Source organism: Ascaphus truei, chromosome 15 (assembly GCF_040206685.1).
Source record: "Ascaphus truei isolate aAscTru1 chromosome 15, aAscTru1.hap1, whole genome shotgun sequence".
NCBI lineage: Eukaryota > Metazoa > Chordata > Amphibia > Anura > Ascaphidae > Ascaphus > Ascaphus truei.
This window is the reverse complement of record NC_134497.1, coordinates 12504312-12532198: the sequence shown is the minus strand read 5'-3', so window position 1 is coordinate 12532198 and position 27887 is coordinate 12504312. Positions and strand designations below refer to the sequence as shown.

At 39.1% G+C, this 27887-nt stretch overlaps 1 protein-coding gene across 2 annotated transcripts; it reads right to left on the bottom strand.

The window, feature by feature from the left end:
• On the bottom strand, window positions 1–22382 carry TFAP2C (transcription factor AP-2 gamma). Of its 2 annotated transcripts, none has more exons than XM_075571621.1 (7): window positions 22239–22382; window positions 14250–14729; window positions 13093–13144; window positions 10040–10262; window positions 7330–7448; window positions 5819–5960; window positions 1–2719 (listed from the first exon to the last, which is right to left on the bottom strand). In XM_075571621.1, exons 1-7 carry the CDS (start codon window positions 22266–22268, stop codon window positions 2434–2436), a joined length of 1332 nt encoding a protein of 443 aa, XP_075427736.1. In that variant the 5' UTR covers window positions 22269–22382; the 3' UTR covers window positions 1–2433. The 2 variants fall into 2 exon arrangements, with proteins under 2 accessions (XP_075427736.1, XP_075427735.1); XM_075571620.1 differs by lacking the exon at window positions 22239–22382 and adding an exon at window positions 16984–17200.
• Window positions 22383–27887: the final 5505 nt, after the last annotated feature.

Sequence of the window (27887 nt, the reverse complement as noted above, 5' to 3'; positions counted from 1 at the left end):
TTCAGGCTTCTATGGAGAATAGTTTTATTATATGGTTATAATATACAACAGTGTTATATTGGAAAAAATGTACAAATATGTAAAGGATGCATAACCACATAGGTGCAATATAGCACTCACCTCAGTCCCTTCCCACACAATGTATACACGCACATATTGCTTTTGTGAAGGTCAATAAAAAATACAAAAAAAAATAATAATTTCATGACCCTTAGTGGCACCAAAAAATAAAAATCAATTTAAATACCCTGGGTATCATATCTGTGCACAAGACAAAAAAAAATTCCCATTTACCTCAGGTTTCAAAAAGTCTCACCATTATGTACAAAATCCCATTAAATTACACATAAATAAATATGTACATTCATACAAACAGTTTCCCTTAACTCAGGGGTGCTCAAATCCAGTCATCAAGATCCCCCACCAATAGGTAAGGTCCTCAGGATATCCCAGCTGCAGCACGGGTGGCTCAACTGTGCTGAAGCAGGGAGCCACCTGTGCTGAAGAAGGGATATCATGAAAACCTTACCTGTTGGGGGGGGGGGGGGAGAGGGAGCGGGTTTTGAGGACTGCAGTGGAGAACCCCTGCCTTAACGCTTTCATTGCCAGAGCAGCCTACCCACACATCACAGACTGCCCCGGCAGGGAACGGGGGATTAAGAAAACACTAAATCCTGTGGGATTGTCTCGCGAGTGGTGGAGAGAGGGTGAGGGGGACGTGGAAATAAAACGTGGCAAAAAAAAAAAAAAAATTCTATAGAAGAAGATAGAGAAAGCAGCGAGTGAAAGTCGGTGATATTACTCCATATTAAAAACCAGACGCTCAAAACAAGTGTCTGGTGGCAACAATTTTTTTATTATTTTTTATTTTTTTAATAATTCTGTTTAAAATTCTGTCTAAAATTCTGTTTCAGATATATAATATCTTTTTTTTCCCCCTTCTCTTAATTTTGCAGTCTGGATGTTTTTGCAGGTAGAGAAAAATATATAATATTTCTGCAGATCTAACTCATAAAAGTAACAGCAAGTGTTGATTTTTTTTTTTTTTTTAAATAATTAACATTAAGAGCACATTTTATTTTCTGTTGCTTTTTATGCAGTGGCTTATTTAGGGCTTTGCGTTATTAAATTATTCTAATGCCACCAACTGGTTTTTTTTCTGCCGAAAAAATACTTAAGAAGTTTAAGTCGAAACAGCTGTGTGCGAGTAGCTTTACTTGCTGTGCCCTTCAGTAACGGTGGAAATGGATAACTAAAGGGGGTCGACATTACCCAGAATCCCTAGCTGCAGTGTAAGCACGGTTTGTTAAAAATCGATAATGGGGAAAGCCATGGTGGCAGACTTGTCTGAAACAGTCAGGATAAAAAAAAAAAAAAGTGTAAGATCTCGTCTGTCGGAAACGTGCAAATGTGCCCACAAACGGTATTTTTATTCACTTATTCGTTTTAGAAAGTTGTTCGTATTCCATAAAAACTGTATTAAGAAAAAGCCATTAATCTAACATTCAGGCCCAAGATCTGTGCGTTTATTCCCAAGTAATGATTGCATATTCAGTCAGTTCATTGGGGTTTTTAACCCTGGCACGGCCAGCTGGCCTACAATATTTGACATTTCCTTTCCAACAGGGCCCGAAAAGTGACTATAATTTGCTTATCACATTCACATTTTTTTTTTTTTTACCCTCCCCAATTTCTCTATTTTATACAACACAAAATATTTTTAATTAATCGAATAGGTACTCATCTTAACCCTTTGAGTGCATTTGGATAGCGGCCATTCAATTAAAACATTTACAAAGTGTCCAATGTTTAAGTATAAACTGTAAAATCATCATTTATAAAAACAAAATAAATGTAACATTTTCTCTCTACCATTTCAACGTTTGATTTCAGATTTCACAACTTGATTAAATTTAGGCCACCTACAAAAAAAAGACGACAGAATACATGACACGCTTGCTTTTGGCTGGGAGCTCGATTATGTTTTCGTACCTTGCGTCGAAAATATTGCGGTGGCGATTCCATCATAAAAGTGACAGAGAACAAAATTAAAATCAAAGTCCCATACAACTATTATTGTGCATCATTTGCCTGAAATAGAAACCTGCGGAAGTTCACAAATGAAATGTGCGAGCTGGGTGAGAAGGGATCGTAGAGGGCATTTTGGGAGGCGGTAAGAGGCACTGCCCCTTCCAACACAGGAACGTGGCATCGCCTTCCAAAGAGAACACGGAGTAGCGGATGTGGCAGCTGTATGGGGACAACATTGTCCCATAGCATTCCAAACAAGGTCTTCAGGGAGGAGCTTGGGAAACCCAAGCCAGAGAGACTCCCGTTGGGTTACGTGGTCCTAGACGCGTGTCAGGGAAATAAACAGTTTTCAACCACATGAACAAGTTCTAAAATAAAAATATGAAGTCCTGGTTGCTCTGGTCACTTCCGGTGCTTGTCCATTTTCTCCAGGTTTTTGTTATTCTCACCGGGGCTCTGGTCTCCAGTGTTCATATACATTTTGTCTGCTATTTTTAACGCCTCGTTCAGGTAGTTCTGGACGGACGTCATGGCGGCGCAGATGGCGGCGCTCCCGAAACCGTGGGTGATGAGGCTGAAGTGAGCTAAGCAGCCCTGGATGCCGGGCTCAAGGATTGGGCTGGGTCGGCTGTTGCCGAGAGGAGTTCTGTCTTGGGTTAGGAGGTCCGTGAATTCTTTGCAGATTTGCCTAACAGAACCAACAAAGAAAAAGAAAAAAAAGTTACTAACTTTATTTCATATAGCGCTTTTATCACAATGGAACTCAAAGCGCGTCGTAATGGATTTTTACAGACAGTCCCTGCCCCGTAGAGCTTACAATCTATGATTTGGTGCTTGACGCATAGGGAGATAAAAAGTGACTTGCCCAATGTCCCAAGAAGCCGACACCGGGATTTGAACAAGGTTACAGGTCAGGCAGAATACAGATGTAAGGATGGTAATAAAGATAGCTCACAGAAAATGAACATTCTGCTATAGAACACCAGTTACAGTGTGGAATTCATTACCCATGGAGACTGTGATGGCAGATACAATAGATTTGTTCAAAAAAAAGGTTGGACATCTTTTTAGATGGGAAAGGTATACAGGGATATACCAAATAAGTATACATGGGAAGGCTGTTGATCCAGGGATTAATCCGATTGCCAATTATTGGAGTCAGGAAGGAATTAATTTTTCCCCTTAATGGGGTTTTTTGTTTGCCTTCCTCTGGATCAATAAGTAAGTATAGATATAGGATAAAGTATCTGTTGTCTAAATTTAGCATAGGTTGAAATTGATGGACCTACGTCTTTTTTCAACCTCATCTACTATGTAACTATGTAACTATGTAAGATCCTTAATCACAGCGGGTTTATTGCAATTCCTCCCAAGCCTGGCCCTACTGCCCCCTTCTACGTTACGGTTGGCAGCACCATCATGCAACCAGTATCAAAAGCACGCTGCCGAGGGGGTCACATTTGACTCCTCCCGCACGGTCACAATGTAGCCAATTACAAGCTGATGCCTATGTATTGAAATATTATTCTCCCCTGAAGAGCTCCACTTACACTGTATCTTCAGTCATCTGGCAGTTACCTTAAATATGCACCTTAGATGAGGTTCTTGTGACCTTGGGCAAGTCACCTCTAACCAAAATTAAATGGTTAGCCCTACATAGTAGGGACTCATTGTGCCTATAAAATTCAATGTACAGTACTATGTATACTGCCTGCACTGTTAGAAAAAAAATAACATATTGTATCCCAATGGAACAGCAGAAAACAAATCCAGAAACTTATTCTGGACAAGGACAACGGACTTTGTTTAATATGGACCAAACAATAATATTTGAGACAAGAATTTGGACGCTTAGCCAGCAGTATATAAACGCCCTGCCATGTATCGAACATCTCCCCACCCACACGTCAATAGGTTACAGCCCGGAACACGTCACCTAGCGAACAAACCAGCCCCGAGTGTAGTTACCACAATGGCAGCACACTCAGAAATATTGACTGTGGGTGCCTAGTAGCATAGAAATACAAAAAACAGATAACCCATCAATAAGAGCATAAAAACTAATGGTGTATGTAATTCCCGGTATTTTAAATCGTAGGCTGCTAATGTCAAGCACTGCACACAGACGGGCTAATCAAAAAAACTATATGTGACAGGCATAACAATTCTCTGAAAGGTTTAGGTCAGGGGTAACCAGCTCCGGTCCTCAAGAGCCACCAACAGGTCAGGTTTTAAAGGATCTCTGCTTCAGCACAGGTGGCTCAACCACCTGTGCTGAAGCTGGGATCGATTGTGCCACCTTCGCTGAAGCCGGCATATCCTTAAAACCTGATCTGCTGGTGGACATTGAGGACTGGAGTTGGCCATTCCTGGTTTAAATTATTGAATGTTAAATGATGCAAAGTATGTCCAGATACGGAGACGTTCATCGGGGATGGGGGCAGCGCTATTGCCCGAAACAAAATACTGTCATTGAAAATCGATACCATGTCTAGAACATTTGGACAGCACAAAAAAAAAGGCAATTAAGCATAATTGCATAAATAAATACTATTAGAAACGTGGTAACTAATAGCCTCATTATATAACAAGACGATTCTGCGCTTACACATTGCTCCCCGGTTCTGCCTCGCTGAACAATTTTGAAATTAATTTGGTGCCCCTGTACAGATTTGTACAGCTGCCGGAAGCCATTTGATTTAATGGTTCAGCAGATAGGGGGGGGGGGGGGTTACATGGCACGTGCACACCTGGACCCCGATTACCACCTGTAAAACCAGAACGTCCCGGAGTATTTATTACCCATTCTGCACAGCAAGTAATGTGCAGGAGTCATAAGACTTAACCCCTCTGTTACCATAGGCCAGCTACCTGCAAATTTGGTCATGCCTTGTTGTGGCTTGCAGGCTTAAAATGCTTTGGCCAAAGGGTTTAACTAAATGACCCTTTTTCAAGAGATATATAGGTATTTCACAGTGTATTTTTGTCATATTGGATGTAGCTCTGGGCTTCTCTGTTTTTTGTTGTATACGTTTGCCAGCTACACAACGCAAAGCAGTGGTGTGTGGTTGGCAACACCAGCAGTTAAAAGGTTTCTGTTAACCGCTTTAGCATAGTACCCAGACCACATTATAAAGAACCAATATTATAACAGATATAACTGGAGGGAGCAACCTGGTGTCAGCCGCTGGTCTCTGAAGTGGGACAAGTCACAAAGTTCTCTCTTTGTCATTTGATCTCATCAGCTAACACAACCTTCGATAGCCAGCGATCACAGATGCTAGCCAGAGAATTAGGTCGCCCAGTGCATGCCAGGCCATACTACAACAGGAATCCAAAAAACTATTCTGGATTGCTGCAATGGAGCCGTTCTAGGGGTCCCCGTAAAATCTGCTCAATTATGGCCCGAAGTTGACACCGCAGAACCAGAAACGCCAACAGGAACTTTACCTGCGTCCAAAAAAGGTCAACAATTTCGTGAACGCACGAGAGAGAGACAACTCAATACATTTGTCGAACTCCTGAAATATTTGCAGCAACAAATAATCCTAAAATACAACATTATAATGCGCTGAACAGAAATGTTTAAGGAGTGCGTTCCTGTTCCAACGAGCTTACAATCTCATTTTACGGTTTAGGCGCTGGGAGCTAAATATCCCCCTTTAAAAAAATTAAATAAAAAAAAAAAGGAGACTGGTAAGTTTACTATTAGATCTCGCATCTCCTGTGGTGCCACTTTCACCCGTGCCTCAAAGTGAATTACAAAAGAAGAAGCCAGCAGTCTTACTTTGCAGCTAGAAGCATGTTCTTGCGGTTGGCCATCTCGTTACGCTCCATGTGTGGCCGACTCAAATACTCCGCCACGGCCTTGGATGGAAACTCCGTCTCGCACACGTAGCCAAAGTCCCGAGCAAGGTGCACAGCCTCACCTGGGAAAGCGAGGGCTGACGTTATTGGAAATCAGTTTCAAGTGCAGGAGCAAAGCACCTCCGAGGCGCAGAATAGTGCAGAATATTTCACAATTCCAGCCTCATTCTGCAGCTCGGAGCGGTTTTGCACGGGGCACTATAATTAACCAGATTATATATATATATATGTCAACAGCTTCCAATGCCATTATTAATCCTTTTCACCTTGAGACTTAATTCAAAAGATCAGCTCATTTAAAAAATAGATTTATCATTTATGTGAGAACGGGGAGCACAACACAGGATTAAAAAAACAAAAAACATTTGGAACCATGATCAAAACCCTCATCATTGTAACCTCTAATAATATGGCAAGTCCTAAAAATACTTATTAAACATACATGTAGAATAGTCACATGTGCTACGTTATACAGTGTATACCACCATATCCCTCTTAGATAACATACAAAGATGGAAATGAATGGATATTGCAGCATTATACCCAATGTAGACACCCCATATGGATTACCGCTCATTAGAAAGTACATTGGGATATGCAGTAACAGGACTGAAGGAAGAGACTTAATATAGCAGAGGGACACACACAGTAACACATCGTTCCCCATTGTCTCAGAGCACTATGGACAGTGGCTGAAGTGTAATGGTAATAAGGGTACAGAGGACTAATCTATATTTAAGAAACCACCACCTTTCTTGTTTTCAAAAAAGTACAGTTCCACTTATACAAGTAACAAATGTATTTACTTTAGAAAAACCAACAGGGAAAGGTGGTTATATATAATAAAATGAAAAAAATAAACTATAGGCAATAACAAATACTTTATTCATATAGCGCGTTTCTCCCAGTGGGACAAAGCGCTTCACAGTTGCAAAAAGGAAAAAAAAAAAAAAAGCAGAACACATTTAAGGTTATAAACAAGACCAAAACAAGGAAAGATACAATACCGGATGGGACGGTACTGTAGCTACTAAATGCCAGACATCTTGTGGGTCATTAATTAAATGCCTGGGTAAGCAGGTAGTCCGTTATTACAGATTCCCAGAGAGGGGGGCCTCTCGGACAGTACGGGGCAGACTGTTCCAAAGATTGGGAGCAGCTTGGCTAGAAGATCGGGCGCCAAAGGAAGTCACGGGGATTCTGGGAACTGTTAGGAGTTCTTCGCCTGCAGATCGAAGTGAGTGAATGGGAGTGTAGGGAACTAGACTTTTGGGGGAATTCAGTTAAATCTCCCAGTACTAATGAACAGATGATACAAAAAAGGCAGAAAAGACCCTGTTTTCCAGGTGAGGGGGGGGGGGGTTACGGATCGTCAATTAACTTTCATTTCGGCATTAAATGGATTTCACAAGAGACAAAAATCAAACCAACCTTCCACCAGTGAAGTCAGAAGTGTCACGTTCGCTGCTTTTCTTCTTCCAGCGGGGAGATTTAAACCGATTTTTTCAAGTTTTTCACGCAATGACCTCCCTCCGTTTTTAGATTTTGCTCTGTGATGGAGACAACAACAAAAATGTGAGTGTCAACACGCACATGAAACAGTTTTACCAACCGAAACATCTCGGTTAACTACAAGGGTGTAACCCTCAATTAAAACAAGGCTCTCTTCAAAACACCTCATTCATCCCAAAAGGATGGAATTCCCCCCGCATAAGAAATAATGATGCCACACACACACACACACACACACACACTTTCATGTGATTCGTTCCAACACAATGGTTTGTCTCAATAGATTTCCACAAGAAGTCATTTGTCTGCAATGTAGGAAGGCAGGGGGGGTCTCAAGTCCAGTCCTCAAGACCCCCAACAGGTCAGGTTTTCAGGATATCCCTGCTTCAGCACAGATGGCTCATCAGTGGCTCAGTTGACTGAGCCACCTGTGCTGAAGCAGGGATATCCTGGACACATGACCTGTTGTTGCCCTTGAGGACAGAAGTTAGCTACCTCTGGTCTAAATAATAACACTAAATGGTGCCCGATATAAATATTTTGGGGTACAAGTTGCCTGTTCCCATCTCATTCTATATTTTTATTCTAACCTACCTTTGGTGAACTCGCTGTACATTTCTTTCCCGGCCTGAATAGCAGCTAAGCGGTTAAGTATTAAGAGCACCTGACCTGTTGGGGGGGGGGGAGTTTGGGGTCAAGGACAAGAGTTGAGAACCTCTCTAATAAAGTATTAGAAGCTGCAGGCGGCAGTGTGCAATATGCTTTAATCAATAGCTTTAGGAATAACCAATGTATTTGAACTGTAAATATCCAACCCTATTTCACCCAAAGACTAGAGACTTTCATGACAGATATGCAAAGTCCCACCCAACTTTCCCCCTGCACCCCTCCCCCCCCCCCAAATTGTATCCTATAACAAGCTAAAACAACCTTTAATAAAAGTACCACATTTGGGCATACAATTGTGTACTCCACATGTCATTTAAAAAAACAAACACATCTTTACAACTTATTAAACCCAAGTTGGGGACAGCAGATGTAGGTATGATGTAACACCGGTGCACATCATCTGACACTAGTACAGTTGGTGGGTGACGAGCTTGGTTACGTTACTGTAGTACAAAATAAGGTTGTACCAGCTTCCCTAATTCTAAAGCCGCGCGACGGGTGACGTCACCCGCGAAAGTTATAATTATAACTTTCGGCGACGTCGCTGGCGACCTGGCCATTGATTGGTTCAGAGGCCGTCACATGTGGCGACAGCCTCTGAAAAAAAAAAAAAATCAAATTTTAAAAATCGGCTTCCAAATTTTTGGTCGCCGCGCTTACGACTGCGGCAAAGATTTTGTTTTCAGGCGACGTCGCGTCACCGGCAGTATAAGCGCAGCCTAAATGACAAGATTGCCCTGGAAGAAGCAGTTGCCCTAGTGGCTTTTACCAATTTAGTGGTTGGTCAAAAGCAGATTATTGTAGCCGGCTCAGCACATTTTTCGTTCAATTACAAATGAGGCGTTTGAAGGGATGATACCAATGATATGGTATGGTGGAACCTTAAAGTGTTTGGATAGGGGGTGTATGCTCCATTGTGGTTTTATAATAAGAGGTATAGTGCTGTTTAACTGGTTAAAAACAAGTTGTTTTTTTTATTTGAACAGTTAACCTTTAATTCCAAATGTCAACCCCAACCACACGCGTGTGAAAAACTACAAAAGCTCAACATTTTCAAAGAAGTCTATATTAATAAACAGTGTTCGACAAACCTATACATTTGCTCGCCCCGGGCGAGTGGATTTAACATCGTGGCGAGCTCCTATTGGCCCAAGCAGCACACGTTTGGTACTAGGTGGCGAGTAGATTTTTTGGTAATTTGTCGACCACTGTTAATAAATATATATTAATTTTTTTGGGGGTGGGGGGCTCCTGCAAATTGCGATTTTATAAAAACTATTTTAAACGCATACCCCGATCAATGCAACATAGGAAATTACTCTGCATTATTGCCTACCAAAAAGGAACGACTTTTGAACAACAGCCACTTGTAGCGCATGTTCTGTGATGGGTATGGATATTGTGATTCAGAGTTGGAGCCTTCCGGCTTAATATCCAATTATTAAGTTATAAAAAAAATGGGGAGGGGGAGGGAGAAAGAAGAGGACAAGGGGGAAAAAAAAATTAAAAATAATCATGGGAGAAAAAACAATATGTAATAGCACATTGAATAATGAGCACCACACAATTTTCCATCATTTCTCCAAGATGTAAAAATCGGAAACACCAAAGCATGGGAACGCATTCACTGGCGGAACATCGAAGGCAAGTCGTCGTAGCAGACGCAGCGACACGTACCTACCAGAGACTCACATCAACCCCCAGTTTAAATTCTTTCAAAACTAAGGCTGTCTCACATTTTAATCTGGTCTGTAACTGTTACATACGCCTATAATATATATTATCTCTAACTGTGCATGCAATGTCTTGTATATAATGTATACCCTGCTCACTTATGCAACTGTATTTTGTAACCATGTATTATTTGTTTTACTCTGTGCCCAGGACATACGTGAAAACGAGCGGTAACTCTCAATGTATTACTTCCGGGTAACACATGTTATAAATAATAAATAGGTACCTTCTCAACACTCCGCCCAACAAGGAAGCGTTCAAGCATTCTGGGGGGGAGAGCCGACGTTGGACCTCTGCAACGGTCACTTTGTATTTGGAGGTGGAACTCAACAGTGAAAGTCTCCCAGGGACGGAGCAGAACACTTCGTTGGGGTTAATCACCATCCCCAGCAGCCCGTCTTTCTGATACGGCATATTCAGGGTGTTATTTTTGCCCATTGAGATGGGACCTGTAAAAAAATATATATACATTAGTGGTCTGTATTATTGTATTTGGGGGGGGGGGGGGTGTCTAGAGCAGGGGTGCTCAATTCCAGTCCTCAAGACTTCCCCCCCAACAGGACAGGTTTTCAGGATATTCCAGCTACAGCACACGTGGCACAATCAGTCCCTGCTTCAGCACAGGTGGCTCAATCGTTGACTGATCCAACTGGGCTAGGCTGAAAAATGACCTGTTTGGGGGGGGGGTTGAAGACTGGAGCCCCCTATTCTATTTCCCCCAACTATGCGTTTTACAGTGATAACCTACACGGCATAATACAGGCAACAAAAGTACAAATAAGAACACAAACAGAAGGTTATACAGGACATTGGGGATAGGAGTACATCCATATGTTGCCAACTTTATCTTACATATTGATAATACAGAATATCACCCCCATAATGAACCAGAGGTTAAAATAACCCTGGATACATCTCTCTCTATATACATGTACAACACAAATATAGAGCAATTTAATACAGAATGCTGTGGGCCTGGGGTTTGAGCTTGCCAAGGTAGAGATATAGGTAGTTGGTGGGTGTGTGTGTGTGTGTTTGTGTGTGTGTGTACACACGACAAATGGGAACAGGTTTAGACTTCCAAGTAGTAATAGACACATCATAGATATATGAACAAGAAAAACAGAAGTTCAGACAAATGCAAAGGCTGGAATAAAAGGGAGAAAAACAAACCCAAGGAGCAGCAATTTGCATGACAATGGGCCAAAGGCCTCTGTACAAATTAGTCTCCATGACACCAAGCGGCAGTTCATTAGGGCTGCCCAGTAAAAACAAAAGCCCTAGTAATGAAGTTATCCATGATATCCCAGAGTCGTCTGAAGATGGTTTTTACTATTTATTGGACCTTTAAACTTTGGATTTACGGTTGCATTTAAGATGGCTGCCTCCAAGACATTTTTCCCCATTCTCCACCAAAAGCACTCACATGATGTAACTGCACATCACAAAACAACAGAGGAGGTAGAGGTGCTGGGACATGATCGAGGGAGGGGGGAGGTTACCCAAATTTGAAGGGTTTTCTGTAGCATTATCAAATAAAAAAAAAGTGAAGAAAAATAAATGCTCAGAAAAAAATAAAAAAATAAAAAGTTGAGATAATTCGGTGCAGACACATTATTTGGAGTCACCCAACATAAGACTTTGGGGTGTACTACATAGAAAAGGAGTTGTCAACTCCAGTCCTCAGGGGCCACTAACAGGTCAGGTTCATGTTTTCCCTGCTTCAGCACAGGTGGCTCCATCAGTGGCAGTCATTAACAGAGTCAACTGTGCTGAAGCAGGGATATACTCATAACCTGACCGGTTGGTGGCCCTTGAGGACTGGAGTTGGCCACCCCTGAAATGAAGTTAGTAAACACTTCAAAAAAAGCAGACGGTTGATGGCCAAACATATTTGATAAATCAGCCTTTTGCAAGAGTCTGGATATCATTGCAACCAAACATAATATCTCATGTTAGAAATATCCGATGCCAGATTATGAATCAATACAGATCTTCATGTACATTGCACACAGCTCGACTGTCCAAGCATACAATAGTGCCAAGCCATGTATCTAGCGCTGCGAATGTGCTTACACACTATGCCAATAGGTTGCAAGCTGCTCTGGCAAAATGATTAAGTCACTTGGGGGGGCAATCCCTGTCATCGCACCAAGTTTAAAACAAAATTACATTTAAATCTAATATTTGTTGGAAATTGAAAACTAATGAATCAGCTGTTTTTAATTCACCAGTCTGTGTGTAGAAGCCAAACGTCCCAACTGCGTCTGCACGCTAAAGGGAACATACTTCTGTAGAATGCTCACACCCTTATCTGATATTTGTTGCTTACGTAACCTGCCAAAAAGGTAGATCTGTACTGTAAGGAGTATGGAGTATCTTTACACATGGACACTACAAACATCAGAATAGGAATAATAACCTTGCAGCCATAAAAATAATATACAGCAAAATAAATCCTGCCCCCCCCCCACCCCCCAATATTATACAGGCTAAATTATTCTAAGACTCATTCCATCTGAATAATGGTCCTAGAAAAAGGCACAACAACATTAATGCAATATGCCCCACCTCCCCCCCCCCTTTTTTTTTTTTTTAATAAATGCCAAGTTTTACTTCCAATAGGCACATTTGGTTTACATGGATAAGTTACATTGTATGGGTGTTGTATACTTAACAGGAAATAAATGTTTATTGTGCTAAAGCAGCATTACTCATCTCCCCACTTGCAAATAGCCCATTTAACAACTAAATATTTTTAACGTGAGACAATCACGTAATCAGCATAGTTTATAGAAAAGGGATCTGCTTTTACTCAAAAAAAATCAAGGGTTAAAGAAATTTTGGGATCATTTTCATGTTTTCAAATACAAAAAAAAGTTGTTTTTTTTTTATTATATAAAGTAGAACAAAAAAACTCAAGAAGAGGGGGGGAAACAAAACACTCAAACAACCCTAATGTTTTACTGGAAGTAATTATTTTGATATTCAAAATCGTTAAATGCTATGAAAAAAAAAGTAAGTATTACACAGAACAGTTACATCAAATTATACAATGTAATCTAGAATTTAAAATCTGATCATTTAACCCCCCTCCAAAAAAAAAAAAAAAAAAAAAAAAAAGAATGTAGCAATATTCTGAGTAATTGAAGGAAACTATTGCAAAGTTAGGTAAAGAGTTTGTGAAAAAATGGCAAATTGTTTTCATACTTTCCTTTTAAATAAACTATGCAATCAAAACAAATATTTAAAAATAGAAAAGTGTATTTTGTAACCAACCTTTTTTGATGACTGTCTGGTCATGCATTAATAAATTTTGATCTTCCATATTCTGAAGGAAAAAAAAGCATTTTTAAAATCATGTGTTAAGAGTGTGATACTTTTGAAACAGTTAAACATCAACTACTTTCTACTCATGTCCAATTAAGTAAAGAAGGCAAGATCTGACAATCTCAAAGCATATTTATACTTGAAGGACCAGAGGAGCCATTATAAAAAAAATGTATAACAAAACTGCATATACATTTAAATGTATCTTCTTAATTCCCCAACATAAAAGTTCAGTGTAAGTTTGAATACAGCTGGTTCCAAACTCCCGATTGTCTGCTTATACATGTGTACAATTAGGCAAACGTTTCTCCACCATCTCCCAGTGAGGTTTAGGTTAACCTGATTTATTTAGCCCATTCTCTGTGCTAAGGAGAACTGCAATTAATATATTTTTCCATATTCTGCAAGACCCATTATAGGAACTGAACGAACTCCACAATTACATGTATATTTCAGGGGAGAAAAAAAAACTAAATAAAATCAGAACACATCTGTGTAGAAATTACAGATATTTACTGTTTTCTATCAAGTAATATGAACAAATAAAAAAAAGGCATTGAAATGCAGACTTTCAGAACCATTATTTTTATACAAAAAGACAACATTCCTGATGAAAGTTTACCTTGTTTCATGTTTAGCCCAAAAGTATATCCCAACCAAAGCAAGGATGATATCTGCTGGATAAAACGGTCCCCATGCAAAGCTCACTAGCCAATTGGACTTAGCCAAGTCGACTAGAATATGTCTTACCCAAGGCCACCAAGATAAGAGACTATAAAAGCATTTGTGTTTAGTTTATACAGTATTAGCCAAACGATATGTTCCAATTTAGAGACACCTTTTAACAGTCTGAAAAGATAAGTAATAATTATATTATTTAGGACAATACTTCCAATTACTGTGACATGCAAATAAAAAATAAATAAGAAATTTTGCCTTAGGGACCCATCCGAGTTATTGGGGTCCCATTGGTTGCTTTTCTAGCCACTCTTGCACTGAAGTGGTTAATGCGCCTTATACACAGTGAATGTGCCCATAAAAAAGGAGCTAACCCGTGTTCCCCCCCCCCCCCCCCAACATCTTTTAGTGGTTATTAGAGACATTACCTGGACTTCTTCCATTTGGTGACCAATGTCTGGAAGCCCCAGGTTATCTGCGAGGTTTGAAGAATCCAAGCCATGCCCAGGACCATGCTGAAGAAGAATATCTGATCTTCTGTAGGCGTCTCTTCCCAGCCTCGCGCTCCCAACATCCATAGAAGGTATATGGTGGACAAGCCCATGTCTGGAATGGTGTGAAATCCCACTTGGATCTTGGTTCTGTCTGTTCGGCCATGCCTGTTGCTGGCTGGGGTTGGAAGGGTGAGAGGAGTGGATGCTGTTGATGGAGAATGGATCTCCAAGGTGGGAGTATGGGTCAGCGGCTTGGGAGTAAGGCAGAGGTTGGTATGGTGGTGGGAAGTAGGGGGGTTGGAAATCTGAAGCCCCTGAATGGGAGAGAGGGGGAGCAGGGCTGTACATGTGCTGGCTGACCGCTGACAGATGGGGTAACCTTGGGTTGCCATTACTGCTCCCATCATGCCTGTCCTACAAATGAACATAAAGAATAGTGTTAAGTCTGCAACACTAGAACCAGTTTGCTTTATTATATGATCTTGTGTACATACATACATCTCTGCATGTGTTAAAGCACCTATTTGGGAACATGTAATAAACAAACAGCTATTAGGATCATATGCCTGAGTTTCCAGCATTTACATGCGATCCTGTAGCAAAGAAAGCACTGAGCAAGCTGGAAAAGTGATAGAGATAGAGAGATATATACACACACTATGATTATCTTCTAAAAATGTTATTTTGCCCAATTAAATGCTGAAGGCTTGCTCTCCAAATCTGGTACAATTTCTAAAGATAATGTCAAATTTCAAGTACTAAACCTTCAAAACGAAAAGAAAGCCCCTAGATGAGCAATGTGCTGGACAACTCTTAAACTGTTAGCACATCATTCCTTGTCAACTGGACTTTGTAAAATGTGTGCATAAGTGTTCCTTAGAAAAATAAATAAATTGTGTATAACAACCCCCCTCCCCCCCCCAAAAAAAAAGTTGACAAACAATTCTTTATATTGGCCTTAAACACAACCCTGATTAGGTTGAAAACAATTTTTTTGGGGGTGATTTTCCATAAACTATTTATTCATTTTGACATACTTTATTCTCCAGCTAACTACCAAAATATAAAAAAATTAAAAACATACACATTCCCCATTAGGTTAGTGCAAAGCTCTAGTAAATAAATGTGTTCTTTAATACCCAGCAATCTGAGCTAAATGTTTAAATGGAGTTGATCTCTGGTTTTAAACAGATTACAGCTTCACGGTCATTAACAGAACAGGGCCAGCTAATCAGAAGAGAAAAAGGATCCCAACAGGGTCCATGCTGGCTGTTACTCTGCTCTAAATACCTCCTATTGATTTCAAATGACTGAGACTAATCAGCAGGAGCCAAAGCAACTAACCGTGCAGACCATGACCAAAGGGACAAAAATGGGTGACTCAGCCCCAGAAGAAAGGCAAGAAAATATTAAAGAATGAGCCTCTCATAAGCTTTTCATTTCAATTTTCTCCAAGTGTTTCATTTGACCAAATGTTTAAGATCATCTCACGATGAATAAGTTAAACATTGTTTACAAAACAAACAAAAAAAAGTGAGGGTTATTTAATCAGGAACCACATTTTATGAAACAAAAAAAAATAAATTACAAAAAAAAAAAAAAAAATAATTGTGAATGCAATCAGGCTATTTATACATTTTGTGCTAGAGTTTGCACCATCGAAGGGGTCAATAAATTACCCAAACATTTACAAAGAAGCTCCAACCCAGAATAGTTGCAGTGTAATTAAGTACTTCAGTATTAGAGGGATACCTTTGTTTTTTTAAATTTATTTTTTAAATCTCATTTACTCTGTACTATTCTAACTTGACGAATATATTTGATTAAAAATCAAAAATAATTTGATATGCCCCCTTTCTGTTCTAATGAAGGTGGGAATTAGCTAGACCTAATAACACTTTTATCAAAAAAAGAATTGACAAATAGGGAGTATTCACATGATGTGGATGGGATGTTCTTGCCTCTAGCACCCACTAGCTGTGAGAAGCTTTGCAAACTCTGCACCTCTTCCTTCTCTTGTTCCAACCTAACCAGTTGGGCAAGCGCCTTAACTGCCTGTCCTGTCCGGAATCATCTGTTATAAATCAAAAAGGTGTTCTACCTGTGGCTAGATTTCACACTCTGCTAAACCTGTGAACATACAACATATTTAACAAACTGCCCCAGCTCTGCACCACTGATTTCAATGCTTCACCAAACAGGACTGGCAAATCAATATCTGAACTAGTTGTGCATTTCCTATAAAACAATTGGCATTCCCCCAATAATAAGTATGCCTATATAAAATTAGCTTTACTGGGAAATAAACATTGCCATTGCTAAATAATTGTGGTGTTTCCTTATTGTACAGTGATATTTGTGAGTTACCTTAAACAAATCAAGTTGAGCATATAAAACTAAATAAAGACCTCACCGATTAGTAGTGTCATCAAATTACTTGTTTTATAGTCTAACCATAAACACAAAAACTAAAAAAAAGGTTCTTAAAACGACTTTGATAACTATTTGAATATAGATTAAAATGTACATTACTGTGCAGCTGGAAAAAAAACTCCAGTTTAACAAATCATAGCAACCTGCAGAAATTCAGTGATAAATTAGCTCCTAATTATTAGGACGTTATCAGATAGCCCCCACAGCTTCCTCACTGGCACGATGGGAAGCTCACCTCACACTCATCTTCATATTTCACATTATCTGCAAGTTTCCACAACATGGTGTCCAGTGATAATAAAAATTATAATAAAAAAAAATAACCCCCAACAAGATCCAAAGATAGGAAGTAAATCCAAGTTCTCTGTGTATTCCCCCGGTCTCAGTGATCAGGCATGGAGGCTCTTTAAGAAATGATCCTTGTCTGATTGCTACAGAGATCTCTTCTCCCCTATCCGCCCTTAGTGGTAATAATATTATCATAACTCCTCCCAAGGGACGGATTTGTAGCTGTAGGGTTAATTATAGTGGCAGGATGGAGCAGCCAATCACAAGGACCTTCTGTCTGAAGCCACTCCTGATCTCCTAAGGATCTTGGCATATCACTGCAGCACTTAGTATGGGGGGTGGGGGGGATCTCTGCAACCAGGAAAGGGGATCTCTAAAGAAGTGTGAATAATAGAACTCACACAGCTCTACTGTCAATAATACTTTTCTTTCTAGGACAAGGAAATGGAAAATGAAAAGCCAGCAGGCTGATGGCTCTCCACACCTCCTTGTGCTGTGCATTAACAATTACTATCATTTGTTGCATGTATATCCTTTTTTCCACATGTGCAGTGCATTTTAAGTATAGATTAGGTGTTTTATCTATTGTTGCAAAGCTATGGCCACAAATGTACACAAATTACAGAGCACAAAAAAATACCATTAAAAAAAAAAAAGCAATGAGACCCATTCTCTTTATTCTTATGGAGGATTTTTTTTTTAATGTGTTTTATTATTAATTTGCTATATTTTGAAGCATGGAGAGTTTGTAATAGTAACCCCGAAGTGAGAAATATAGGGAAGGAAATATATATATTTATACACACACACACACACACTAAAAGGTAATCATTTGCAAGGGGGAATTGCCATCACTATAAATAAGTGTCACCTCTAAAATATTTTCTTTCACCCCTAAACAGTTACTGCAACTATTTAGATCCCACACTGAAATTCTCTATTATTAGACATGTAAAGTTAAATTCAATCACCTTTGCTTATAAATGTGTTTGGGGTTATAGCAGGCGAGTCGCTATCCCCTCTGGCAGCTGTAGGGTTAAGTAAATGTGTTTGAGGAGAGGGGTGATCAATAATTTAGCATCTTGTAGGGTACTGGTTTGGTTTATGATAAGGGGGGAGTTTTTATTGCAATCAAAGTATACCAAGTGAACCAGAGAATTATGAGACTGAATTTACTGGGCACATATCACAGGCTTGGGAAATGATATTCACTTTGTCACCTTAGGCAGAGAAGATCAGAAGTGTAATAGAATAGCTAATTAGTGGGAACTAACCTATTTGATTCTAATCCCCCCCCCCCCCTTGTTGGTTAATTGTTTAATGCCAATGTGAGGATTTGTTTAATGATAACTTAGATGATTCAACTGTTCGTAAGCAAATGGAAGCTGTTAACAACATAATACATTTATATAAACATTGGGTAGAGGTTTCTTCACAAGGCAAATTCACCTGATAACCATTTTTGACAGGCTGCATTACAACTTTGATAAGGGGTGCCTATCTGCAAGAAGTATTTCAAATAACCCCGTCACTGTCAGACTGCATGGGAAAGTGAATTACAAAAAGCAGAATACCTATGCATTTTGAAAATAAAAATAAAAAATTGCACCTAAATATTAAAAAAAAACAAAAAACTTTCCTACTTTAAAATAAAACAGACAAAACTAAAACACATCACCAGTATTATAATAGCCAGAATTACTGCTTATTCAGGCACCAGATTTGGGGGAACCAAAATGCTCAAAATTAACTTGCAAAACATTGTTTTTTTTTGCCAGGGGTTAAGTTAATTGTAACAAACTGGACTTGGAAGAAAATGCAATGTGATGTAACCACGAAAAACACAAAAAAACAGTGGGATGAATGGGATCATTTAATATCATGATGGAAATGGTATGTTAAGCAGAAAGGTCCGCCTGGTGGAAACATACTGAATTCGTTTGGATTTTTTTTTTCCTTCTCTCTCCCCCCCCCCCCTCCACAAAACAGCCAAAGGACTTTTAATTAATATTCTTCTTTGGGTATCCTCTACAATCCCCACGATATGGTGTTTGATGCAGTAATCTGTGGGTTGAGGAGAGAATCCTTGCCTGGGTTCACAGGACAGGGGAGGTGACGTTATAGCCATTTGTTAAGGCTAGCTGCAAAGATTATATGCAACAAATGGTGGTGACAAATCCATGTGTGCCTTGTTCTTATTCTAGGTCTTAAAATGTGGAATTATATTTATTTGAGAAGAGCTGGAGATCACGAGCCCCAGTCCAAAAAAAAAGGAGAGAGAGAGACAAGAAGAGGGTAATTATTCTTGGAACAACTGAAAGGTGTTTTCTTCTGCACCAGGTGCTGATTCACAGCCATTGAATTAAACGCATAATCACCAGAGAATTTCAGTTGGCTGTTGTCTAATCTTCATTAGCATTTTTGGTGGAGCTCTATTTTAAATTGACCCTGTTGTTCTTATATAGAAATTGCCTTTGAAATGCAGGGTTTCTACATGCTTGTAACAGCAAGTGTGTGTGTGTGTGCTGATTTCAGAAAGGGGCTTGGCGTCATTAAGACTGGCAATATAAATAAATTAAAAAGAAAGAAAAGTTGCTTAAAGCCCTATGTCAAAAGAGATGATGCAAGTTCCATGTCTCATCTCTGGTTGTGCTCCAATAAGTTTGATCTCTTGTTAAATTTTTCTATGTGCGAAGATTATCATATATATTTTTTTAATTATATATAGAAGTTGGCAACAAAATTCTACATGTGCCAATCTTTAAAAAAAAAACACGCATTTGGAGACAGGGTGCAGTAACACTTAATATGAATCTAATAATGTATTACACAAATAGCCGTTTTAACATCTTTAAAAAGTAGTTAGAATTTGTTTGTTTTTTAATGTACAGTGGTGAAGATCCTAGCACACACAAAAACCCTTTTCTACATGGCAAAATATATATCTTGCAAATAAATACTGACAAGCAGTGTCTCCCTGTAGTAGTTAGTACACATTGTTAAATAATCGTTTTATTTACCAAATGTAATGGAGTATATTACACTTGTGATGTCTTTCTGCTGAGAGATTGAAAAATATATATAATTTGTCCCCCCCCCCCCCCATAGTTCTTGTTCACCTGCAGTGTATGCGTTTTATAAGAAAATGTATATTTTACTTAAAGTTAATAGAACATATAACAGCTACTGTTTGCTTGTTCGCCTTTACACGCGGTGTATCTGTATATACCTGTTTTCCTTCTAATTAATTGTATGTTCCAGGAATCTATAAACACTCTTCATCTCCAATAATGCTTATATAAAATACCCCATACTTTTATTAGTGGTAGGTGTTAGAAATTGCTTACATTGGGCTAAAACACTATTATATGGTAGAAGTAAATTAATTGCAGCAGGGGAAAAGATTGCGCAGTTCACAACTTTTAGGGAAAAAGATTCACTTGTCGAAAGACCACTGCTACTGCCTTTTGTATTAAAAGTTGTGTTTCGCCAAATTACATGTATTGCTCTTACAGTGCTGAATTATATACATAAATTAGGATCCCCTTTCCTTCCATTAAAAAAAATGTTTTCAGGCTGGAAAGATAATGAAAAGGACTTAAATATCCTAATGGTGTAAAAATGCATCATACAGAATTAAATATAATGAAACTCTGTGTGATGCACATTTCCAGCATTGCGCAGGACTCTGTGGTATATGGAATTATTATATTGATTCCCCCTCCAAAAAAGTGTCAGAGTCCTACTGGAATACATTCAGAACAATTAATAAAAAAAATGTAATCTGTGTGGATGAGTTGGTTTCAATAGATTTACTAGCAGGTGTGGAGAGGGGTACAGTACAAGAATATATTCCATTCTGTTCCGTGTGTACTTTGGATGCCTGGACTAGTTTGGAGAAATGTATAGAGGGATTAGAATTAGGCACTTAAAACTTTTACATGTCATTTATATTCCTTGAGCTCTATAGTAAAGGTTTTTTTACAGAGCCTGGTGTAAACCTCTTTGCAGGCAGATGCGTTGCAGACACCCCTGATTGCAAGGGGTTAATTATTAGTTATACCTCATCAGGACTGGCAACATTAATTAATACCATAGATTTTGTTAGCTATTCGCTTTTAGTCGAAAAAAGTATTTCAAAATCCCTTCTCCCAAAATTACAATAGGACTTAAAAAAATACAGCCAATTTTTTTTTCTTTTGCAGGTTGATGCTTTTAATGGGGGGAGATCTTCACTAAAACTTTTACATGATATTTTGTGTGTTCATTAGGTGTGAGCTGTAAGGTTAATAAAGTCATTGGATTGTGGGAAGTGTCTCTTATTAAAAAGAAGTGTCTCCTGGCTGCACAATTTGGGGCAAAGCGGGTACAATAAAAAAAAATCAAATTTATTAAAGGGAAACAAAAATTACTTTCAAATTCATTTCCCCCCCATTTCAAATCTGGTGGGAAAATGTCTCAGTTTTGCCGCTTGGAACCTAAATCCCCAAATGAGACTTAGAAATAGTAAATACAGGTGATTACTTTAGGAATATCTTCAGGCACTTCGATGTCTGCCTTAAAACCCAAGTCACAGCATTGAAACCTTTCTCCCTTCTATTAAAAACACAAAATAACCACAATCCAGCTTATTAGGTCTTCTGCAAACCCCCATTGAATAAATCCCGACCTCTTGCTTTATAGAACATTTTAACTTTCACTCCGGTAACAATATAATTTTATGGACCCCCTAGGGATCTATTTTAACAAATACTACATTTAAAAATTAAAAACACAATTACTGGAGTAGTATTAAAATGTAGTTCACATATTATGGATGGTCCACCACACCGATTGTGGCACTAGAATATACAATAGATCTATACAATTAACTACTTATACCATTTAATTTTATTTTTTAACCTACTTTTTCCCCCCTTCTGCTCAACATGAGAAGTGTGATGGTTCGTCCATCTTTTTATACATGCAAAAGGTATTAAAATCAATTCAAATGTTTCCCCAGACATTAAACACAGAAGGTTTACAAACAAGTTATTGCAAATAACGCACGGTGCCAATATCTCTCTGGCTTTTAAGGATAGGGAATACAAAGCTTTAATTCCCATTGAGTTTTTTTTAAATTTTTAAATAACTTCTTTAAAGAGAAAGAATCCCCAAGTTTTTTTTTAATAAACCCCAGAAATGAAAAAAAAAAAGACATACCTGCCAATCTGATCTCCCCAGCAGAGCCATCAGAGCTGGGTTTTTGGGGGTATTTTAACACCAGCAGCTGTAGCTTTAACTGTTACCTGACTCAGACACCTGGACTAGTTTGCCTGGGGCTTTGCACATGCGCACTGCTCTCCATGAAGCTACCCAAAAAAAACCTACCTTAGGAGGCAAATTCCAACCCCCTTTATCCCAAATCTATTCCTCCCCTTTTAATGCAGTTTGATCTCATTCCATGTTCAACACTTCAAGTGTTTCACTTCACCTGCTCTCTTAAAAATGAGTTGATCTTGAGCAAATGATGCTAGAAGAAAAGACAGATAATGGAGTTGATCTATTTAAAAGGTCCCTGCTTCTGGTTTACTACAAGTTTATAAGTTAATAGAAATCTGGAAACTGCCTTTCAGGTGAGCAGCTGCTCCCCAGGTGTAATCTTACAACTGTACTTTTTTTTTTTTCCATTGCAGGTTTATTTTAATTTGGAATAAATATGAAGAATATGGCTTAATTTACAAACAACAAGGGGACTTCCTGGAGTCAAAGGATTATAAAGGGAACACCATTTATAAATCGTATTATGCTACTGTCAAAAAATGTAAAACTCTTAAATAAAAATACAAAGGAGTTATAGAGAATGGTACAATAATTGGTATTTTCTTAAAAAAAAAAAAAATAAGTTCCCTGCTGTCATATGTAACTTCCTTCTTTAAAACAAAAAATCCTTGAAGGAAATGTAACAAACCCCATTATTATTTTTCAAACGTTTTTCATTTTCTTTCAACAAATTCCCTTTAGTTATTTAAGTTGGGGAAGGGTTTAATAAACTTCTAGTTAGAACACATGGGCAGACCACGGATTTCTGCTCAGTAGCTTGTTTGACATACTGCAAACTATATGGAAACATAAGTATTATATTACATTCAGTTCAATAACAATAATAACAGAGGCTTCATCATCCAGTATATAGTAAACAATGACAAGTAAGTATACCCATGGTTTGAAATCGGATTATAAAATATGTATCATTATTTGAAGCGACCCCAGCAGTAAAACAAATAAAGTGGGATTGCACTTTGAACATCGTTCCCCATGTGTTGCTGGTCTTTTGAGTGGTGGTAACCCGTTTACTGATGGTTTATTTGCAGTATTTAGGAGTTCGTGTTGCCAGGATAGGGAGTAAAAATGATTCACAAAGCTAATATTAACGATGGCTTCTCATGATCTCATGCTTTCACATGTGCCCCATGCATTTAGCATATCCAAACACTTTTGATCTTGGAAGCTAAAACTCCACAGTCTGTGGTTTTCTGGGCTACCATGTAGCTAGGTACAGTGTGCATATGTGTATACTCTTTAAAACATTTATTTTTATTTATGTATGTGTGTGTGTATGTGTGATAACAAAGATGAAACTGCATTTGCAGAAAAGTCTCTGGGTATCACAATTAAACTGTGTGTGTGTGTGTGTGTGTGTATGTATGTATATATCACTTACTAGGTGTGTGTATAGGTATACTCACTAATTAATCTGTGTGAGTGTGTGTATATATATATATATATATATATATAAAAATATATATATGATATTAAATGTCAACACATATTTATACTATGTAGCACGTGCTTCTTTCTTCTAAATGTGTGTGTGTATATATATATATATATATATATATATATAAATATATATATATATATATATATATATATATATATATATATATATATATATATATAACAACATTACCATTCTCACTTCCGGTAAAGGAAGACTGTACTCAGAGGAGTATAGACAAAAAAGTCTGTATTAGGCATCAATAGAAAATGAACAGGCCGCCCAATCCGCCTTTTCGGTTCCGGAGTGGAACCTTTCTCAAGGGGGGTACACATATACATATACATATATACACACATTTAGGAAAAAGTAGAAGCACATGCTACATAGTATAAATATGTGTTGACATTTAATATCATATAAAAGGTATCAAAATTAGCACACTCACAAGTGTAGTGTAGTATGTACATACTGTATATATATATTGATACAATATATATATTGATACATAAAGCTTGGCCCCCTGCAGACGCACTTACCAAAATGCCCTCCTACTGTCTCTGTACGTTCCTCCTACATACCAATTAGATTGTAAGCTCCTCGGAGCAGGGCCTCCTCTTCCTAAATGTTACGTTTGTCTGAAGCCCTTATTCCCATGATCTGTTATTTATATTTATTTATTATTTATATGATTACCACGTGTATTACTACTGTGAAGCGCTATGTACATTAATGGCGCTATACAAATAAAGACATACAATACAATATATATATATATACACGCACACACACACACGTGAGAGAAAATTTATATCTTTTGACTTAATATCAAGGAGCAATTATTATTATTTATTTTTACATGAAAGTGTAAATATAATTGAAAGTTTACCATATCTGTATATTAAGACTGAGGCCTTCTTTTGACACTAACTTAAGGGGAAACAATACGAAATGCCAAAATATAATACAAGTTCTTTTGGACTGCAGGTAAAGAAAAGTCTGTGCTTTATTTGAAACACTTTTTTCCTTTCTGCAACGATCCCACTTTGTGATTTCAATGATAATAACGGCGTTATGTAATACGTTACAGCTCCGTTTATCCTGAACCAAATTACTAGGCAATGAATGGGTCGAATATGTCATTAAAAACTCGTGAGAATTATGCCAAATAGGCGTGGAAATGAAGGCAAAAATGCACACGATATGTACAATGTAATATTACATTTTTCTTCCCCCACCCCCCCAAAGAGATTATTCCAAATAAACCCCATTTTGCCCCATGCAACAGGTCAACTCCTTCACTGGAGCCATGGAAGTTAAAGGGAGGAAGTGAACCTTTTTGAAATTTTATTTCACACTTGTTTCCTTTACATTTGGTACAACCGTGAGTGTGAGGGAGCAGATCTGGTGCAGAAAGTTCCTAGTGTGTGTTTGCTGCTCCTGAGACTCGCAGGTAGTAAGGTAAAACAACTAGATCCTCATTAGCCCGGAGGTGTTCATTTGCAAATGTTAAGTAAATAAGCTACTGTGCAGGCCCCCCCATAGGGAACTCAAGCTGGGACCCCCTCATCTCCGCCAGTCATGATCCTCTCATGGCCCTGTCCTAATCTCATTTAACCACTGGGCTTCTCGGAATCATTTGGGGTCGTTTATTTACCCCTCGGGGATGTCCCTGCACTGCTGCCTTTGTGTCCTGCAGAGTTTGAAGCAGCCGTCTCGCTTAACCCCTTCAGACTCTGAAGGGGTTTAAAGGTTCAATCCCTATTAGCAACATATATTGGGGGCGCTCGCAACAAAGCACTCGGCCATGTAACATCTGCTGCTGCACTAAGTGTTAATGGCAAATACCATGGATTATACAATGCGTGCTGCCTGTGTTGGGAGCTATGACAATATCACTGAACAAGCAACGCTGCCGTCATTCCAAAGTTGCCGTGGTCAACAAAAACAAGTTCACTTTATTGTGCTGGTCTTCTTAAATATGGCCGCCATTGTTCATTTAAAAAAAAAAAAAGCTAACAACTAAGCCCAGATCACCGCAACGCTGGACTCGCTGCAGCGTTTTATCTCTACTATCTAGAACTATCGCTCGGATACCCCATGGAAGTAAGTTGGAATTGTATGTGACAGTGCCTTGATCGACCCTCATTGTTTAATAATAACCCCCCCCCTCAGGGCCCCGATTCACTAAAGAGTGCTAGGCCGTGGCACACCTTTACTCCTATTCATTTGCTATCAGGAATATGGGTTGAAGTTGATGCGGAATGCGTTGTTCAGTCTGTATAAAGTTAGGCTTTTGGGGCCTCCATTTGGAAAACATTTTTGTTAACATTTTAAAATATGAACTAGACACACAAAATATATTTAATATATTACTGAGAAGCGACGTAGCCCAAGTGGATAGAACATATCTTACCTTCTGAGCAGTATATAATGTGTGGGACAGATCTGCAGAACGCGTTGGGCACTGTATAAATAAACGTGTAATTCCCATTGTTTTTGGAAGGCAGTAACAGAATTTGGTGCTTTATCAAAATAAAAAAAAAACAATGACAAAATAAAGCCCTTAGCACACGGGAAATACAACCAGTTTCTAAACACGTACCCTGGAGTACATTTTCTTAAGTTCATAATGTTAAGACAAACATATGCTCCTTAATTCTTTTTCTCACTTTGCATAACCGGCTCCAGTATTGGTGAGTGTTAAGCGTTTTCAATGTGGCGACATGATGCTCAAACGAAACATATTGCACAACAAAACCTACCATAAATACATTAGGAATCATCATTATTTATGCATGTCGTGTCAGGGCATGTATTAGACATTCTGATCTCGGCCTCTTCCTCCAAATCCAATGTTACATGTTGTTCTGAGAGACAGTGTCTCACATTTGCAGAACATCTAGAATCCCGTAGAGCAATTTCCTTGTGTCGTAGGCAGCAGAGGTAAGCAGTCCGTACTCGGAGTGTTAGCTCTTCGGGGCAGGGATGCCTCTCTCCCAAGGTTGCATTTATGTGTTAATGCACTACTCCCATCTATTGTATTATTGTCGTTTGTAATGTATTATTGTATTGTAATTTGAAATGTTTGTGAAATTGTGACGTGCTGGGGATTTATAACAAATAAATAAAAATATATTATATATGCGTACACACACACACACACACACACACACACACACACACACACACAGAGAAACATCCTCTAAAGTTTTTCTATGACTACTTATATATACAGCTGGAGTAATGCAGCTCAATGGAGATGGGGTAGAATCAGTGTTGGCAACTTGGCAGCATACAGAACGCAGCGATCAAGACCACCTCAAGCATCACAATAAATACAATGGTGAGCAAGAAGGAAGTGAGGCTACATTATCACCACGTGTATAAAACAAACAAACCCCCACCCCAAAGAAAGTATGCTGGGGTATGTGGGCACTAGCTCTGCAATCTGCTGGAAACGACGGGGGTTAAGTCCCAGCAGCAAATGGGTTAATAGAAAATATTTTGGGACAAGCAAGCAAGCACTTGGATCCTTCTGTATGCTAATAGCTGGTTTGGGAACAAATACTGTATGTATGCTAGCTGCAGGGCTGCAGCAAACACTTTGGGCTTCACAGCTCCTGCCAACTACTTTGGAGCATCTTAGCCACAGTAAACAAGACCATATGACAGCGCACATTGAGTTAGCGATGACACATGACAGGATGAGCGTTATACGAAAGTGTGCGCGCCTGCTCGGCCGCTTGCCTCCGGATCCTTCATCCGCGTCGCTGCCGGGGAGACCGGGAACGCAGTGCGCTGACGCTGCCCGGCAAAAGGGGTCAACGGAGACGCAGAGTTCGATGGTGGTGGATGAGAACCTCTTGGCCCATCTCATCTGCTCATCAGTGGTGCCGCGCGTCCAGACCAGGGGCGGGCAACTGCAGTCCTCAAGGGGCCACCAACAGAGTCAGGTTTGCAGGATATCCCTGCTTCAGCACAGGGGGCTCAAATCGGTTCGTGCCTCAGCACAGGTGGCTCGAGCTGTCTCTGCTTCAGCACAGGTGGCTCAATCAGTCCCTGCTTCAGCACAGGTGGCTCAGTCACCT